The following is a 20,135-nucleotide window of genomic DNA, read 5'->3' on the forward strand; positions in this document are numbered from 1 at the left end:
ATTGTTGCTTCTATTCAACAAATTTTCTTAGAATTTTAGTTCTCTTATATTGGTATCTTGAACTACAAAAGTTGGGTATTTTTATGTATTTGGAAGATCAACCTCAACCTTAAAATCCTTTGAACACAATCATGAAATCCTATCATTAGGAATGCTGCCTCCTGGAATGTAACAATTTAGTGATGGTTTACTTCTTGTCAAGATCAGTCAACGGTGGATGCATTAGAGGGTAAACATATTATTTGGTGTTTTATATATGTGAGGAAACACTGTCTATGAATTAACTCATTTAATTGCCCACCAACCCCATGAGGAAGGTACTGTTATAAGCCAGTTTTATAGATGGGTAAACAATATGTCATAGAGGTTAAATAAGTTTGCTCAAGTTAGTATGAGGTAGAGTCAGGTGAATATAAGCAGTCTAATTTGAGAATCCAAACATGCCAACATGCAACTCTTCAGGGAACCTGTAGTTTCTTTGGAAAAAAATGGGAGCTCAGGTCATAACCTCAGGGTCCTGGGATGGAGCCTTACTTCCTTAGGGTTCCCTGCTTAGTGGGGAGTCTGCTTCTCCTACTCCCTCTGCCCCTCTCCCATGCTGTGCTCTCTCTCCCTCTCAAACAAATAAATAAAATCTTTAAGAAATATAGAGAGACTTGTATGCACAAAACCACTAAATCACAACAAAAGAGTGTATGGGCTCAGTGGTTTGAATGAGTCTATACTGTGGGCTCCCTTAATGCCCAAATCAGACAAAACTCAAAAGAGAGGGATTCCTGACATCATGATCCAGGGAAACTGATCTTCATGTGCATAAATCATAGATTAAAAAAAAAAAAAGTAGGATGGAAGCCTATCCTTAAATCTGGGATATATATAATCATACATATAGGGGCGCCTGGGTGCCTCAGTCAGTTAAGTGTCTACCTTTGGCTCAAGTCATGATCCCAGGGTCTGTGGATGGAGTCCCATGTAGTCTCCTTGCTCAGCAGGGAGCCTGCTTCAACCTCTGCCTGCCCCTCCCCCTGCTTGTGTGCTCTCTGTCTCTCTCTCTCTGACAAATAAATACATCCTAAGAAATCCTGGTAATCATACATATGGACTCAGATTCTCTGTTACCTAACTCTCAAGTTTCCTTGTATAGCAGCTGCCTTTGCCTTTTTTCTAAAAGACTAGTTCTGCTCACAACAATCCAGTTTGTCTGACAAACAAGCAGCTGGCAAATCGAGGGTGTGATATTGCGTGAGACGGGCAAATTCTTATTCTTATTCCTGTCTACCTTATGGTTCTTGTGCCACTTGGAATTTTATTGCCAGTTCCCCAGGATGGGTGTTTGGTGCTAAATGAGAGTTTGCCGCTGGGCGGTGTGTGTGCACGTGCATGCACATGTGTAGAGGGTGAGAGAGGAAACGTCGTGTGCCACGGGGAAACACACATGTGTGCCATCTGTGGAACTGTTCCACCAACTGCCAGTACCCCAGGAGTGGGGGAGGAGGAAGGAGTTGGGCTGGAAATAGCACTTCCTGGCTGCCCACTCACAGGCTTGTTGCCAGAAGGATTTATTTTTTTTCCTCTAGGTTCTAGTCTTCAGATTTTAGTATATGTGCTGCCGAAGCGAGCACTAGGTTCTAGTCTTCAGATTTATATGAAAAGATGATGTTGCTGAAGTTGGGGAGGAAATGACTTTTATAAAAATTAGAATGCTTAATGACAAGTCTCTAACTTCCTGAGGTCAGGGAACCCTGTCGGTCTTATCCACCACTGTATATCAGCATCTAATACGCTACCTGGCATGAAGTCAGGACCTAAAAATATTTGTTGAATGAATAAATGAATAATAAATAAACATAATATTTCTTATTTATGGGATCAGCTCTTCCCCGTGAATTACTCTCCTGGGTCATTGAGAAGCTGGCAACACAGGTTGCATTAAAAATATGGGCTATTCTTGTAAACAAGGCTCTTTGACCCATAAGCAACACACACCCAGATGTTTTTTGAGGAATGTGTAGATAACAGAATTCAGTCAACAAGGATTTCCTGAACTCTACTCTTTCAGCGCTCTTAAAGAGAATTGGGGATGACGCCCTGAACCAGGCAAAGAAGTCCTTGTTGTCATAGAGCTTTCCCTCTTGTAGGTTAAGCAACAAAACAAGTGAACATTTAATATGGCCAGTGGTGATGAATGCTATGAAAAAGTAGGGAAGAGAAAAAAAAAGAGAGATGAAGGAGCACTATCTTATACAGTGTAGCCCACCATCTTCCCTGTGGAAAGCACTGTTCAGAGCCAGGGCTCAATTTGGTGAGGATTTCGTGGGGTCTTGTTCTACGAAGTTACACGGAAAACTTCAAGGATCTCAATGACATCCAACATATGAAGATTTGAGGAAATTATTTTGCATTTGATTGTTCAGAAATGTATTCATGAGTGGCTGGGGGTGGGTGTCAGGGAATAAAAAGATGGCAAGAGTGATCAAGGACGTGAACTTCTAGGGGCAACAATGGAGGGATTCTAATGGCCAACATGCTTTGAGCACTTACCAAGGGCTGGTTAGGTCTTTATGTTCATTATCTCAGTTTATCACGAAAAGGCTCCCATGAGGTAGGCACTTCATTTGCCTTTTATGGCAAATGAAACACAGAAAACCTAAGTAACTTGGTCAAAGTCACTCAGCTAGCAGACAGAAAATCCAGTATTATATAAAAGCAATCTGATTGCAGGGCTCAGTCATTAAATAATTCCCTTACAGATGTAAATGAACTATTTTTTAAACTACTAATATATATTGCTTCTTTGGAAAGCTTAATGAGTTATAGGGCCTAAACATATGAGAGAACTTCTTTAAAACAAAGCTGCAAAGCCTACCACGAAAGGGTACAGAATCCATCTTCCCATTCCCTGACTATAGCAAGCTGATTCCAGTCTCCAAGTCTTTGCGCTTGCAGATCCTTCTGCCTGGAATGGCCTTCCCTGGGCTCTTCGCATGGATGGCATGGATGGTTCTTTCTCATTCATCAGGGTTCAGCTTCAGAGGGAGCTCCTGTGGTCCCTACAGCTGGTCACCTGCCATTCCCATGACCGGCCATGCTATTTACCCTATTGTTACTTTCTTCCCTGCCCTTTTCACTGTTGAAAGGTCCCTGTTTTTGAGGTCTACTTCTGGTCATCCTTTTCCCCTCTTATAAGGCAAGCACCCCGAGGTCAGGGGCAGTGGCTGCTTTGTTTCCTGAAGTTTCTCCAGAACCCGATCTCGGCCTGATATCTCATCCGAATGAATTCATGCTGTCCCTGGGGTCTGCAGATTCAGCTCCCAGAGGGCTTCACTTATACAGAAGATCATGCTACTGGCAGCATCTGCCCACCATTCTGCGCAGAATGAGAGCGCCAGATGGGAAAGGAGAGATCAGCACAGGGGACGTGACACATACTGGCCAGTAAGCACCCAAGAATGAGCTGTGAATGCTCTGAAGGCTGCCAAAGAGACCATGTATGAAGTTAGGTATACTCAAGGTCATTATTTAAATGTTACTTGAATCTCTCTCTGGGGATCTAGCTCTAATTTGGTTGTCACCCTATTGATGACCTAATGCTTGTAATGCCTTATTACCTGTCAAGCCCCATGAGAACCTAAAGTCCATGACAGCAAGGATCTAGCTGCGTTCTTACCTGTGGATACTGTCTAGAATTATCCCATAGAGTAGGCACTCAAGAAATATTTTAAAAATGGGCCAAAAAAATGAGCCAACATTATTGTGTCCATAGACAAAGATGGGGGAAGAACAGAATGGAGCGAATGTTTACTGATTTGCTGCTAAGCCTCAGGCACTGTTACAGCTGCTTGGAACATACCTTTGATTTGTTTACCCTGTTCAGTTGCAAGCTTTGGCAGCCTAACTTTTAAGAAGCTAAAATTTATAGGGCACCTGGGTGGCTCAGTTGGTTAAGCCACTGCCTTCGGCTCAGGTAATGAATGATCCTGGAGTCCTGGGATCGAGTCCCACATCAGGCTCCAGCTCTGTGGGGAGTCTGCTACTCCCTCTGACCTTCTCCTCTCTCATGCTTTCTCTCACTCTCTCTCAAGTCTCTTAAAAAAAAAAAAAAGAAAAAGAAAAAGTAAGAAGCTAAAACTTACAGAGTAGAAGATATTTTCCTTCTACCGTGTTATAAAATCAGGTCTTGCTGAGGAAGTGTTTCTCTAAATGAAGGCAAGGGATCCCTGGAAGCCTCAAACTTCACTCAATTCACGGAGGTCTATGCTATGACCTGACAATGCTGTGTCAAATAAATAAATTTTTATGATGCCCAGAGCGTATATGAGGATCAATAGAGAATTAAACTAAAGCCTCCGTCTCTGTTTCACCTATAGAATCATTTCCATTGATCAATTCAGTTTGAATTTGTGTGAATCGGAGCCAAAAATACAATTTCCAAACAGAAGACTGTAAATGAAATGAATTTGGAGGAGACTGTCCCCAGCATGTAGAGCAAGCTCAGCCTAGGTCAGTTCGACAGGAAAGGACAAAATGCAAGTGGCACAGTGGCGTGTTTAGATGTAGCAGAAATTGGAAAAGAATCAGTTCAGGCAACACGTGACCTCCCCAAATCCCCAGCCCTGAGCTCTCCACAGTCAAGGTCGGCCTGTTGCTTAGCGGTGCCTAGGAGGCACAATATGGGGGGATATGTATTATATACGTGGCCCTAAACTACTTTGTCGGGTACCCAGTGTGAGGAAGATAGCACTTGTAAGAAGATTCTTGAAGGCTTAATGTCTGATAGTAGTCTTTTCCACTGATTCTGTGTATAAACAAGGCCAATTTCAAAGAAAAATGAGCTTCCTTTAAAAGGGTAAATAATCACACAGTTTCAAGTACCTCACTCAGCCTTTTAAAAATACCTGTAAGCTGGTGTTCTTCCGAGGGCTTATCAGCACGCATGCTCACAGTGTGACAGGAAGTAGACTCTTCATACAGTTTACCCTTGAGGGGTTTTCTCTCTCTTTTATGTAGAGTCTCTACTCAGGTTGGCACATTATTCTAAGATCTTCACAGGACTGTTAGGAACAGTGAAACCACTTTTAAAGGGGGTACAGAGGCCAAAACACCACAGTGAAGCCACAGGCTGGGTTTCAATGCTGGCTCTTAAACTAATTAGCGGTGTGGTTTTGGGCAGTTCACTTAATCTCTCTGCAAGATGGTGGGCGGGGCTCTGACCAGAACTTGGAGTCTCTTCCAGCTCTAGCTGTCTGGTTTGATGCCAATTGATGCCAATTGGCAGCGGTGCCCTCCCCCACTCACAGGCTGCAGCAGCCATTCTGAAAATGGCTCTGTGCACAGGCAAGGTAGGATATCAATGTCCTTTTGCATCTGAGAACACACTAAGCACCCTCTTTAAGCAAGTCTGCAGCCACCCAACCTCCAACTGAGAGATCAGGGTGTCTATGAACAGTGCACTGAACCACTGCCCCCCACCCCAGCATCACCCTCTAATGCTACATCAGGAGTTCCCACATCTCAGACCAGACATAGAGGGAGAAAGGAAACCATGCAAAATTCAGTGGTGTTGCTCATGTTTTTCTACTTTTCTAGTAGCGTTTTTCTATTTTCTCTTATCCTAGGACAGCGTTTCTTGAAAGTCTGCACTTGCTCAACAGCCACGGGGGTTCTTAAAAGTGGTGGTTCTGGGGCTCTGCTCAGGATGGACCGATTCCAAATTTGAGGAGGTGTGTGAGCCCCTGAATCTCTATTTTAAACCAAGCACTGCAGATGATCTTTGTGTGTACATGAACACTTGGGAACCAGTGCCCTTCTGGAAAGGCAGCATCTTATGGGTCTCTGCACTTACCCACTGCCGCTGCTAACCATGATCGTTCACCATATATTCAACAAAGATGTGTCACCCATGACTACATGGCAGACACGATGTCAAGCAAAAGTTCAAAGCACCTGCTCTCAGAGACTTAATGGGCTAGCAAGAGGAAACAGGTGAAAACCGAATGCAAATATAGAATAGATGGACCAGGGGGACCATCTACAAAGTAAAATAAAGGGTAAGTGCTTGGGAGGTGTAGATCAGGTAGGCAAGAAGGCCCATTTGAAGGGTGGTATTTGTGCAAAGACATACAAAAAGTGAGGGAAAGAACCATGGGGTTGGGAGACGAACACTCCAGGCAGAGGGGACAAGTACAAGATCCTGGAGAGGGAACATGCTTGGGCTGCTGGAGGAAGAGCAAGCAGGTCAGTGAGGCTGGTTGTGGGCTCAGTGAAGGGGGAGGTAACAGGAGGTCATCAGGGTGCAGATCTCTTAGGCCTTGTAGGCCACTGGAAGACATCAGAGTTCACTGGGTAAAATAGGAAGCCATTCATAGAAATGGGCTTCGAACAGGGACATTCCATAATCTGAAAGGCCACTTTGTTGGAGCATGTCAACTTTATCTCTAGGGTGCCCAGTGCTCTCGAGTCTGGACGGGGGGGGGGGGGGGGGTGGAGCAATGATCTGTGGTGATGCTATAGTATAATTTTGTTTTCATTCCCATCTTGTGCTGGGATGCCCTGTTTCTGGCTGACTGCCTGAAGGACACCTAAAATGGGTATTTCACTTGAGAACTGGGGCAAAGAATAAGAAAGCTTTGCTAGGGAAGGCTGACCCCAGAGAGTCTTCATGCACATAGTCACACATTTACTGATTCTATCAGCCTGTCGTGTGAAGGCAGGGTGGGCAAGGAAGACATTATTTTCTGTACTCCTGCAATGGCACGGAGGTAGGGGTCCTGGTTCCCCATCTCATGGATGAAGAAATGGAGGCTTAATCTGAAGCAAGTGGTCACAGGAAGTGTTGGAACTTGGATTCAAAGGTGAGACAGTGGGAGCAAAGCCTGTGCTTTTCCCTGCACCACAGGCTCCGGGGCCAGCCTACCTGGGGTCAGGTCCTACCTCTCTGCTGCTTGCTAACTGAATGACTTCGGGCAGGTTATTTGCTTTTCTGACCTCAGTTTCTGTATCTGTAAAATGGGCATAGTAGAAGTTTCCTCTTCGCTGTTATCACAACTAAATGAGCTAATACACGAAAACACTTAGAACAGGATAAAGCTCTTCAAAGCTCCATGTTATGACCATGACTGTAGGTAAAGTCAGGAGGCTACTTGTAGCAAATTGGAATCTTAAGCCTGCACACGGTACAAAAATCATCCTCATAAAGTACAACTATCATGAGGAAAAGATTTGTGATTTGAGAAGAAATTGACTGCAACAATTCTAAGAAACAGAGTCCAGCTCAACTTAAAGATCTAGAGACAGTCAGCAGTGTCCTGAAGCAAAAGGGTCATCTTTGGCAGGAAGTGAATTCTCCAGTTCTCTGAGTCAGAAGTGCTGTTCAAGACTCAGGGATCCCAGGAAGGCCAGACTGTTTCAGAGGCCTGCTCCCAAACAGATGTTCTAGGATTCTTTCTAATGGGATGGAAACAGGTGGCCTAAGAGTTGGGCCTGACTTTGTTTTCCTTGCTTACTATCTTTTTCTTTTTTTTTTTTTAACTAGACTGTATTTCCTTTAGGGCTCCAACACACAGTTTCCCGACAGCCATTATCACTCCTTTTTGGTTAATGTGCTACCTGCTGCTTTCCTGCAGTATTTTCACATTGGAGGCTTTTACCCACATGCTTAGACATTCCCCCATCTTGGGTATAGGACCATGAGAAAATGAATTAATAACGAAGGTAGAACAGGGCTTCCTAACACTTGCCCAGGAGACTGACTTGAGAAGGTCACTTTGCTGTGTCTACATGATTATACACAGCTGGGCAGATGTACTATTACTATTCTATCTAGAAGCTTTGATAGAGCAGCCATTTTTGTGCTGAACAAACATGATATGAAAACATCTTTAGTGGTTTGGTCCCAACACAGACTTTCTCTTCCTTCTAAATATCATGCTTCGCGAGTGTTGTGTCTGGCAGAGCACACTCGGTCTATTTTTCAGTGCTGGGAATGTTTACTGCCTCTTCAGAACAGAGCATAGCATATTCCTGCCACTGCTCATTGAGAAGAAACTTTTTTGGGCTGGATGTCAAGACAATGGACAGGTTTCTGCACTGGATTCAGATGCCAAATGCACCTTAAGGAATCTGGGGCATACAGACTGTCATCAACCCATTCCCCTGAAATGCAAGGACAAGGACATTTAGCGGCCGACTCCCCGAGGTGGATCCACCCACTGCTTAGCCCTTCTAGTCTGCCAGCAGTCAGATGAATCTTCTCATGTTGCATATATGGACTTTCTTCCGCCCCCAGATTCATACCCTTCAGTAATTTCCAGTTGCTCTTTGAGTCAAAGCTGTAATTGCCATCAGAGAGGTGTGCAGAACCCACCACTCTAGGACCTATTTCTTCACTGTTCTATTGCTGGGTCTCCTCGTGCCTATCACACCGACCTTCCTTAAGAATCTCACATTCACCAATGACCCTCTCGTAACAGAGCCTCTCAAACATGGTCTCCTTTCCCTGGAAAATTCTCTCTCATTCCACCTATATATAAGTCGTATTTCTCCTTCAGATCTCAGCTCTTCAGGGAAGATGTCCTCCTCTTTCTGGGCAGTCTAGAACCCTGTTAGACCATCTCTCTCTACGTCCTTGCCACAAGTACATTTGCCACAGTTAACAGTAACCTGATGATTCGGTGTTCCAGTAGGGTCGGAACCATATGTATGTTTATCCCTTGTGAACCCACTGCCTAGCCCATCTCTGATTTAAAAGAGAGAGGCTCTTTATGCATATGCTTGTAATTTTGGAATTAACAACTAATTTCTCTTGCAAGGAGGTTCACTGACCATTCAATTTGCTCCTACAATTTCTAGGTAAGGGACATTCCCATGTGTCAACCATAGGGTGCAGAGCAGCCTTTCATGCATATCTTTGAAGTCAGGTATCCATTTGCCTTTTGTTTGCTTCTCCTACTAATTGTGCTTTTGCAGCTACTTGGAAAGATAAAGGCTTTGGCCATCGTGGCCCATCTTTTCTCCCAGCTCCATCTGCCAGGGAAGAAACAATGACTCAGAAAACTAATGGGCCAGTCTCTCTAACGATGGTGATGATTTCACCACTGGTGATTTCTCTATTCAATTTAGAAAACTGAGTCCAAAGGAAGGAATTGCCTTGGGGCACAAGTACTAAAGACAAACTGAATTCGCAAACACACATCAGAACCGTGCTGTCCAGTGTTCATGACACACAAGCAGCAAAGGTGATGAAGGTTGAAAGAACTAAAGAATTCAAAACCGAACTTTTTTTTTTTTTCCCTTTGGATGAGAACATGATGGTGTGGGAGGAACCAATGATGTGCCCTCAGACCAGCTTGGAACAAAGAAACTGTCACAGTAAGTACAGGGACCATCTCTACTCAGTGGCTGTCAAGCACGCTTCACTCAATGTCTTTAGTCCTTACAATAGACCTGAAAAGGAAACCTAATTCCTTCTATTTTACCCTTGAGAAAACAGAGACTCAGAGGATAAATACCTTTAGTCATATTTGGAACTCTCATTTAACTGATTCCAAAGCCCAGGTCTGTTCCAACTGGATGGCTCACCTCACCAGTCCTCTCCCAGGATCTTCACTGGCAAAACGTGCCTATTGGCACACTCGATTATTGTGATAATTATCTCCCCATGAAAATAACGGCCTGGAGAGCGCCTGACTCCCAGTTGGCTTTTACTCAACATTATTCTCTGTCCTCCACATTTCTTATCAGCTGCTGAATTCCTTACGAATTTATCAGGAACTCCTAGAAATCAGTTACCATTCCGGGCTTCTGATTTAATATGGGTAGCTCAAGAGGGGGACGTACTTCACAAAGCACTGTCACTTAGTCTCACACCAATGCTACCATGTTTTATTATGTTGCAGTTTGACTCCGAGGCGCAGCAGGATTAGGCAGTTTATCAAGGGACATCAATGTCTAGAGAAGACCAGAACATACGTGTCTCTGGACCACTGGCCTAGGATTCTTTCCATCACCGCATTGCATCAAACTACTCAGGGCAAAGCTGACTTCTGAGGCCTCCACTAATATGAATCCCATTCAGAGTAACAGCTCTCATTGAGCTCTTCATATGCACTGGATAGCACGCTGTATGCTGTGTATGAATTATCATGTTTACTCACTAAAGCAACTCCTCAATAAGGGCATAATTTTTATTCTCCTTTATGAAGAGGACAAAACTAAAGCCCAAGAAACTGAATGACTTGGGCTGAATAAGTTTTATTAAAACTGAATGTTTTAGCTGGTACCCAAATAGACACTCTTAAAGCAAATCCATAGTTACCATGGAGCAGACAAAAGCTCAGTGAAGTTCCACAGAATGTGTAAATGAGTGACACTGACCTTGAATCTTCCCAGGACAGCTACTTATCTGCCAGACGTCAGGCACCTTAACCAAAGGCGATCTCTTCTTAGCAGCAGGATCTTACTCTGTCATTTCAAAGGGACCCACAACTGATAGATCTCTTTCTCCCAAAGCTCCTCCCTTCGAATATATTCCTCAGCCCTAACCATTGTTTCTCATAGACTCAGGTTGCCAGTTCTGACTGTTCATAGGATTCACAAGGGTAGGGGTGCCTGTGTGGCTTAGTCGGTTAAGTGAGTGCCTTCTGCTCAGGTCATGATGCTGGCCTCCTAGGATTGAGCCCCCCGTCAGGCTCCCTGTTTCAGCAAGGAGCCTGCTTCTCCCTCTCTCTCTGCCTCCTGTTCCCCTGCTTTTGCTCTCTCTCTCTCCCCTACCCCGTGTCAAACAAATAAAAAATCTTCAAAAAACAAACAAACAAGAAAAAAACCAAAAAGAAAGAAAGAAAGAAAGAAAGAAAAGAAAAGATTTACCTGAGGATCTTTTAAAACTAGGATTCCTGGGGCTCCCTTCCAGGTAATCTGATTCATTAATCTGGGACATGGTGGAGATGTCCCTGTTCATTTGCCACAGTTGATTCTCATGCCTAATCAGGTTAAAAATCCCTTGTTAGAGTTGTGTATGCATGCCTTCCTCTCCCCCACCAGACAGTAACTTCTTAAAATACTGATGAGTCCTTTACATCTTTTAAATTTCCATGTGCTGAGAACAATGTTTAAAATGTTGTATTTATGCATTGTATTGTAAAATCCGGTATATTATGGAGCGGATAAGAACCTGGGCTCTAGAATCTAACAGTCTGGGTACAAAACTCTGACCTACTCCATATTTGCCATGTGGCTTTCATTAAGTTATCATACCATTTTGTGGTTACTTCATCTGTAAAATAAGGACAACTAGACATCGTGATGTTTTCCTGAGATTTATGAGAGGCGGTGACTAAAGTATTTAGCACAGGGTCTGGCAAATTACAAGCCCTCGCCAATGCTAGCTATGTAAGTAGGCAAAAATGATTCAATCCGTATGGCACTACGAATACCTTTATGTGACTATTCCTGTGGTAAGTGCAGTAGGAGATACAGAAGAAATACTGTATGCTGCCACATTACTGAATTGCTATATGAGTTCTAGCAGTTTGGGGGTGGAGTCTTTTGGTTTTTCCATATAAAGTCTCAGGTCATCTGCAAAAGAGAGACTTTGACTTCTTTGCCAATTTGAATACCTTTTCTTTTTGTTGTCTGATTGCTGCTGGTAGAACTTCTAGTACGTTGTTGAACAACAGTGGCGAGAGTGGACATCCTTGTTGTGTTCCTGATTTCAAAAGGAAGGCTGTCAGCTTTTCCCCATTGAGAATGATATTCGTTGTGGATTTTTCATAGACAGATTTTATGAAGTTGAGGAATGTACTCTCTATCCCTATACTTTGAGGTGTTTGAATCAATGTACAGAAATCAGTTGCTTTCTTATACACTAACAATGAAAATATAGAAAGGGAAATTAGAGAATCAATTCCATTCACTATAGCATCAAGGACCTTAAGATACCCGAGAATAAACCTAACCAAAGAGGTAAAGGATCTGTACTCGAGGAACTACAGAACACTTACAAAAGAAACTGAAGAAGGCACAAAAAGATGGAAGAGCATTCCATGCTCATGGATCGGAAGAATAAACATTGTTAAAATGTCTATACTGCCTAGAGCAAACTATACTTTCAATGCCATGCTGATCAAAATTCCACTGGAATTTTTCAAAGAGCTGGGACAAACAATTCTAAAATTTGTATGGAACCAAAAGAGACCCCGAATTGCTAAGGAAATGTTGGGAAAAAAAAAAAAAAAGCTGGGGGCATCATGTTGCCGGATTTCAAGCTTTACTACAAAGCTGTGATCACCAAGACAGCATGGTACTGGCACAAAAATACACACATAGACCAGTGGAACAGAATAGAGAGCCCAGATGTAGACCTGCAACTCTATAGGCAAATAATCTTCGACAAAGCAGGAAAAAATATACAGTGGGAAAAAGTCTCTTCAATAAATGGTGCTGGGAAAATTGGACAGCTATGTATAGAAGAATGAAACTTGACCATTCTCTTATACCGCACACAAACTCAAAATGGATAAAAGACCTCAAAGTGAGGCAGGAATCTATCAAAATCCTAGAGGAGAACATAGGCAGTAACCTCTTTGACATTGGTCACAGCAACTTCTTTCAAGACCTGTCTCCAAAGACAAAGGAAACAAAAGTGAAAATGAACTTTTGGGACTTTGTCAAGATAAAAAACTTCTTTATAGCAAAGGAAATAGTCAACAAAACAAAGAGGCAACCCAAGGAATGGGAGAAAATATTCACAAATGACACTACAGACAAAAGGCTGATATCCAAGATCTATAAAGAACTCCTCTAACTCAACACATGCAAAACAGATATCACATCAAAAAATGGGCAGAAGGCATGAACAGACACTTCTCCAAAGAAGACATACAGACGGCTAACAGACACATGAAAAAATGTTCATCATCATTAGCCATCAGGGGACTGAAATCAAAACCCCATTGAGATACCACCTTATACCAGTTAAAATGGCCAAAATCAACTAGTAAACAACTAGTGTTGGAGAGGATGTGAAGAAAGGGGAACCCTCTTACACTGTTGGTGCAAATGCAAGTTGGGCAGCCACTTTGGCAAACAGTGTGGAGATTCCTTAAGAAATTAAAAATAGAGCTACCCTATGACACTGCAATTGCACTACTGGGTATTTACCCCAAGGATACAGATGTAATAAAAAGAAGGGCCATCTGTACCCCAATGTTCATAGCAGCAATGGCCATAGTAGCCAAACTGTGGAAAGAGCCAAGATGTCCTTCAACAGACGAACGAATAAAGAAGATATGGTCCATATATACAATGGAGTATTATGCTTCCATCAGAAAGAATGAATACCCAACTTTTGTATCACCGTGGATAGGACTGGAGGAGATATGCTGAGTAAAATAAGTCAAACAGAGAGAGTCAATTATCATATAGTTTCACTTATGAGCATAAGGAATAACATGGAGGACATTGGGAGATGGAGAGAAGTGATTTGGGGGAAACTGGAGGGGAAGACAAACCATGACAGACTGTGGAGTCTGAGAAACAAACTGAGGGTTTTGGAGGGGAGGGGGGTGGGGGGTTTCTGTGAGCAAGGTGGTGGGTATTAAGGAGGGCACGTACTGCATGAGCACTGGGTGTGGTGCATAAACAATGAATCTTGGAACACTGAAAGAAAATTTAATTTAATTTAAAAAATCAGAATAAATACTGTTAAGTCTCATTCACTGAATACTAACAGGCATTTTTATAAAATTGCAAAAAAAAATTTTTCACCTTCATAACAATACCCTGATATGTTATTGTTGGAGAAGGAAATACATCAGTTAAGTAAATGAAGGTTACCCAGTGAGTAATTTTCTGTGTGAGATTGGAACTCAGGTTCATCTGGTTTCAGAGTCCATTCTCCCTACTTTATGACTGAAAGGTTACATAAACCTTCATTCATACACCCATTCATTCAATCAACAAGTATCTATTATGTGCTTATTATGTGCTAGAAACTGTTCTAGGTGTTGAAGATATATAGGAGTGAACGAAACAGAGACCGACTCTGCTGTTACGTAGCTTACATTCTACAAGGCAAAAAGAAGGGCAACAAGTAAGTAACTGGGTATAGGACATGTCCAGTAAGAGAAGGGCTAAAGCAGTGTAAAGGTAACTAGGGAGTGTGTGTCTGTGTGTAAGAGAGAGAGACAGAGACAGAGAGATTTGGGGGGAGGCGGAGCTTGGGCAATAGAGATAGAGAGATAGAAAGAGAGAGATCTTAGGCAGGAAGGCCAGGAAAGGCCTCTCTGGTAAAGAAACATTCAAGTGATAGATTTGATAAGACGTAATTGGATTCTGAATATTTTTAGAGGTTAGACCCAGAGGATTCACTGTAGAACTTGAAGAAAGATATGAGACAACAACAGAAACAAAGAATGACTCCAGGTTTTCTGGCTGGAGTAACAAAGAAACTGGAGTTCTTGTTCCTTAAGCTGGAGAAGAAGTTGGACAAGCAGGTTTTTCTCAAGGGGAATGAGGAGTCAGGTTTGGAGGCCACTATTGCATCCCAGCGGGAATGCTGGTTAGGCCATTCAAGGCACTGGTCTGCAATTGGGGTGAGAGGCCGGAGCTGCGGATACGGGTTGAGAAGACGATGTCTCATACCATCGGGTTGCTGGAGGCCACCTAGGAGAAAGAGCAGGTTAAGGAGAAGCCTCTGGCCTGGGTTTGTGTGTTTATGGCTCAAGAGGAGGAGGAGGAAGAATAGGCAGAAGTTTGCGGCCTGGCCATGGCCAGAGAAGGAAACGAAGAGGAACTCTGGGCCCTAAGGCCGAGACAAGGAACCCTTTTGGGAAGGAAGCAGTGACTGCCTGTGCCAAGGGTGCTTGAGAGCTGCCTTAGGAGGAACCTGGCTGAGAACGATGGGCCAGATCAGTGAGGGGGCAATGGGGGACTCTCCCAAGAGCAGCTTTGGCAGAGAGATGGGAAGAGAGGTGACAACTGTGTATAGATGACTCTTTCAAGGCATTTTTCTGCAAAGAGGAGTAGGGAATGGGCAATAGCTACAAGTGGATACAGGACTGTGAGATGAGTATTTAAAGCAGGGTGACTGACAGTTTGTTGGGGAACCACACCAGCAATCCTGTAGAGAGAAAAGCCTTAGTGATGAGGTACAGACAGCGGACAAGTGCAGGATGAAGGGCTGGAGTTGGTGTCAGGACTAGGATCCAGCTCCCCAGTATGGGGCTGGCCTTGGATGAAAGCAGGGACAAAACAGATACTGTGTAGAAAATGTAAAATATATATATATATTTATATATATATATATATTTTAAATATATTTTTATATATATATATATATATATATATTTATATTTATATATATATTTATATTTATATTTTTATATATTTATATATTTTTACATATTTATATATTTTAATCTAAAGCAATGTCAAGCAATGTAAGATTCTGTCTCACTTAATCCTTACAATAACCTGGTCAGGTGGCCTAATATTACCTCTATGTTATAAGAGAATCACAGTGCACGTGTGGGAAAGGCTTTAAATGCAGCTGAGAAAGTGAACAGTCAGGGAAAGCTGTGGGTGGAAGTGTGTTTGATGTGGGCCTGAAGAGTGGGTTGGTTTTACATATGTGGAAGGAACTAAGAAGAGAATTCCAAAAATATGAAAAACAAGAATTCCATAAATACGTAAAAAGGCACAAAAGAGAAGAATGAATCCTGTTGTAGCATGAACCTCAGAACCAGAATGCATGGGCTCTAATCCTAATCCTTGCACTTCACAGCTGTGTGACTTTAGGGAAGTTACCTAACTTCTCTGTGTCTTAGTTTCCTCATTTACAAAATGAGGATAACAACAACTTTCCCTCAGAGAGGTTTATGATGAGGAATACACACACCCGTCCCTACGTCCACAAACATGTATATGTTGGAATTATGCCAAATAAATAATGAGCATTGTATGTCTTAGTTATTATTTTATTATCATTTACAACATGATAAAGAGTTAGAAAAATGTGTATTTTTCTGAACGTGGGTACAGGCTTCCAGTAAGCCTGCTTTTGGGGGTCTCTGGAAAGTATTGTGCTTCTGGGTTCCTCCTCCCAAAGAAGAACCAACGATACATGGGCAAACTGGTCACTCTCCCATTCAGTGTTTTATTTATGAAGCATTCCTTGACCATCTACTCCCAGTCAGGGTCTGTGCTAACCAGGACTCAGAGCCTAAAGACAAATGGCAGAATTCCTGTGCCCACGCTTCTCCTGGCCACCAGGACACAAACATGTGAACAGACCTGAGCCATCCAATCCAAAGGCTGTTCTCATGCTGGTACTCCAGAGGAAATGCATTAGGTGTGGGTTAAGAGCGCTGATTTCTGATTCTGAAAGTTTGGACTTGAGTCTTAGCTCTGCGAGTTTACTAAGTACGGTCTGTGTGTGTCACTTTCCTCCTCTGTAACATGGAGAGAGCAGCATCGGAGACGAGATTGTGTGAGCAGCAAACGAGACGATACTGGCCCAGCCTGGCACACACGGCCAGGGATTCTTGTAGTGCTGCTTGGCTTCTCCTTCTGGAACCTTCTTCCCACAACTGTTATGGTTTGCATGACTCAGAATAGCACATCCTTTGGAGCTCTTGAGGAAGTCTTCCTGGGAAGCCTCAACTGGAGCTGACTTTTAAGAGATGAGCAGTGTTTTACAGCATGGAAACACGAGGGCGAATTCTCAGGGAAAGGAAATGTCTTGGGGCAAGGCACATGACCCTGGTCCCTTCAGGAAGAGAGAATACCTCTGCTCATCTGTTCAAGGGCCTAGAAAAGACCCTCCCATGTTGGGTGCCAAATTAGGTCCACTGGAAAATATCAGGCAAGGCTCCTCATACTTGACTGGTTCTCTTATCTCTGTCCTGTGTCCTGTCTGGAATGCTTTTTTTTTTTTTTACTTGTGATTGAGATTCTGTGCCTCTAATCCTGGAAACAGTTCGCGGGATGAATGCTTCCCCACCGTGGTGGAGGGAGTGATGTGTCCTTCTAATGAGGTCCACAGAGAAGGAAAGACAATCCAACTGTCCTCTCAAAGCCCTGTTTGTGCACCAGCATTATTTAGTTGGCCTTTTCCCCCTGCATATGTTCTAATTTTAAGGTAAAGTAGAGCATGGTCATAAAACCAGTCCCCTCAAGTGTGGCTACGAAAAGCACCCGACCAGCAATGGTTAAAACAGCTTGCATTCCTGTAGCAGCTAATGCTTTGTAGAATGTGTTTTGCCTGTGTTTTAAAAATGTGTCCCCACAGCAGCCTTGGTATTTGTCATCATTCCATTCAATAAAAATTTGTTGAGTGCCTATTAAGTACTTGGCATTGTTCTAGTGCTGGGGGTATAATAGAGGGCAAAACGACATGTGGGTCCTGCTCCCATGAACCTTTCAGTCTAGCAGGAAGACAGACATTCACAGAACAGGTTCACAGACTAGGACAGGTGCTCTGAAGCAGCCTGGTTCTCTAAGAGCTATGACCATCATGACCCGAGGGCCAGGGAGGGCTTCTTGGCTTGAGCTGAGAGTCCAAGGCCAGAATTAACAAGGAATGGGGCTAGGGGAGAGAGAAGCTTCCCAAAAGTCTATGGTGGGAGGGAGATTCCTGAGGAACCAAGAACGGTTGTGTGGCTGGAGACCAGACAAGAGGGCATGTGCTCAAACAGGAAAGTCAGGCAGGGGTCAGAACACATGGGGCCTGCTACGCCATTGGAAACCATTGAGAGGTTTTCAAGGCAAGGATTTTTGTGTTTGGGGGGTGGGGGTTGAGGGAGGGAATACAATTTTTTTTTTTTAAATATTTTGAAAGTGAGAGCAGGAAGGAAAAACAACTATTATCTGTGGCCACATATTGTTGATTTACTCTACCTATGAATGCATTACTATAGCATCCACTCAGATAATGTCTGGGGCACAGTAAGTGCAGTAGAAGTGAAGGTCAGTTATTATTACTGTTATTGCTATTATTGCTACTACTGTGATTATCACCATGTGTGGCATTCTGAATGTCTTTCTTTGTGGCCACCCTATGACGTATCATCATCCATGTTTTGCAAATGGGAAACTGAACTCTGAGAGGTTAAATAACTACAACCTCACCCAGTTGGCAAGTGGCAAAGCTAAAATTCAAAGCCCATGATATTTCTGTATTGAGAAAACAATGTCGAGACAAGCTGGGCAGAAGACCTGTCTTTTAACCAGAATGGTTCCACCCTCTAAGAACCCCAGCAATTGCTGAAGCTTTTTTCTTTTTAAAGATTGTATTCATTTATGTATTTGAGAGTGAGAGAGTGAGCACGCAAACCGGGTGAGGGACAGGAGAAGAGGGAGAGAGAGTCTCAAGCAGACTCCACGCTGAGTGCAGAATCCAGACATGAGGCTCAACCCCACCGCCCATGAAGTGATAACCTAAGCCCAAATCAAATGTTGGGGGTTCAACCAACGGAGCCACCCAGGTGCCCCAGCAATTGGTGAAGCTTTTGGAGTTGTTCTTGAATTAATCTTAAAGGGATGGTTTGGGTATTTCTACTTATTTGATGTTCCCAGGGATATACACCAATTATTCATTCTCTGCCTCTTCATTTAAATAAAATATGAAGTTTGCAACCATAACTTTTCTAGAAGAGACTACAGGGCAACTAATAGCTAACAATATAAAACCTTAAACTCCTATCCATTCTCACATACATTTCTCCTCAGACAAACTCTAAGTAAGTGTAACTAGTTCCTGAGGGACACTGTGATGTGTTTGAGGAATCTCTTCATTACTTAAGATAATGTAATAAAAAAGGGTAACTTGACAGCCTAAGAAAATACAGGAGACTGCAAAATATCATGTACCAAGCTTCCTAAAGAACTAGAATGATCACACTGAATTCTCAATATCCTGCGAATAAGTCTCTTTATTTCCATTTTTTAGGTAAAATTGAGCATAGAGCAATTAAGTGACTTGGCCCTGCTTGCTTGGTATTTAACTCAAGCCTTCCCCACTCAGCTCTGGCCCCTCACTCACAAAGTTAATGTCTGCCACGTGTTATTATCCCTACCCATTGTCTATGAGTGTCACAATAGATTAAAAGACAAGTCTCCTTGCCCCCCCCAACCCCCTAAACCTGGTAGCAAATTAGAAATTGTTTTGATGGGAATGAAACGGGCTTTCCATTTTGATGGAGCACAACAGTTAAATTTGGTTAAAAAACACTTCAAGAAAGTTCTTGGGGGTTGTAGTCGTCTGTATGAGGTAGGAACTTTAGTTCGATTAATATACAAAACAGCAACAGACCACGTATTTGGGTTCTCAAAATCTAAGCTAGGAGGAGAGGACGGGGGACCAATCAGAAATAGAAAAGTCATCTAGGCATCTTCCTATATGAGTTTAGGTCTTTTGTATATGGGAAGTTTCCCTGGAGATTTCTATCCATGCCATTCCCTATCCCTCCCTAGTGCACATAAAGACTTATTAAGTTTCTCTCTCTAAGAGGAAAGACTTCTCAGTGGGTCATCTCCTATAGCCACCAATAAAACTTTTAAGGGAAATATCTAATGGAAAAAAATCCTTAAGATATGAAGGTCTGTGAAAAATATCATCCTTGGTCTCAATTCAAGGGTTATCCCAAACTTCTACTTGCTTTTCTCCGGGGGCAATGACTGAAAATCACTTCCCAGAATAATAAACACTCCCCTTGTTTTCTCTACACAGCCACGATCCCCAGCTCCTACTCTGAGGAGGAGGAGAAACAAGGGTGGGTTTTCGCAACAGGCTGCTCACGAGCTCCATTCCAGAGAGTGAGGCTGGACAGAGGGTAAAGGCAGCCTCTCACTGCCCCAGCCCTCTTCAATCAGTACTGCTTGTAGGGCAAGCCTCAGGCTGAAAAGCAGCCAGCCAGCCGCTTTTCTTGAAACTGCTCTTTTTCAAGGATGTAGCAGATCAAAAGAAACGGGCAAATCACACACAGAATATGCACAACCGGCTACTGGCTCCAGAAGCGTTGAAACCTGCAGCATTTGGATGAAGGCGGATTGCCAGAATGTTGACGAGGTACACACACACACACACACATACACACACACACACGCATGCACACACACACACAGAAAGTACACACGCACAC

General features: G+C 43.1%; 1 protein-coding gene across 5 annotated transcripts in view; it reads right to left on the bottom strand.

Moving 5' to 3' along the window:
- The window catches only part of PPP2R2B (protein phosphatase 2 regulatory subunit Bbeta), a 451,980-nt gene that overhangs the window by 401,789 nt on the left and 30,056 nt on the right, over window positions 1-20,135 (bottom strand). Inside the window, exon 1 of one of the 5 annotated variants that reach the window (XM_059417853.1) lies at window positions 10,864-10,962. The exons of the other annotated variants lie outside the window; for them this stretch is intronic. Within the exon in view, the coding sequence (XP_059273836.1) occupies window positions 10,864-10,954 (91 nt within the window). The 5' untranslated portion in view covers window positions 10,955-10,962. Of the gene's footprint in view, window positions 1-10,863; window positions 10,963-20,135 lie in introns of those variants that run through there. 5 annotated transcript variants of the gene reach the window in all.

Source organism: Mustela nigripes, chromosome 12, assembly GCF_022355385.1.
Source record: "Mustela nigripes isolate SB6536 chromosome 12, MUSNIG.SB6536, whole genome shotgun sequence".
NCBI classification, from domain to species: Eukaryota; Metazoa; Chordata; class Mammalia; order Carnivora; family Mustelidae; genus Mustela; species Mustela nigripes.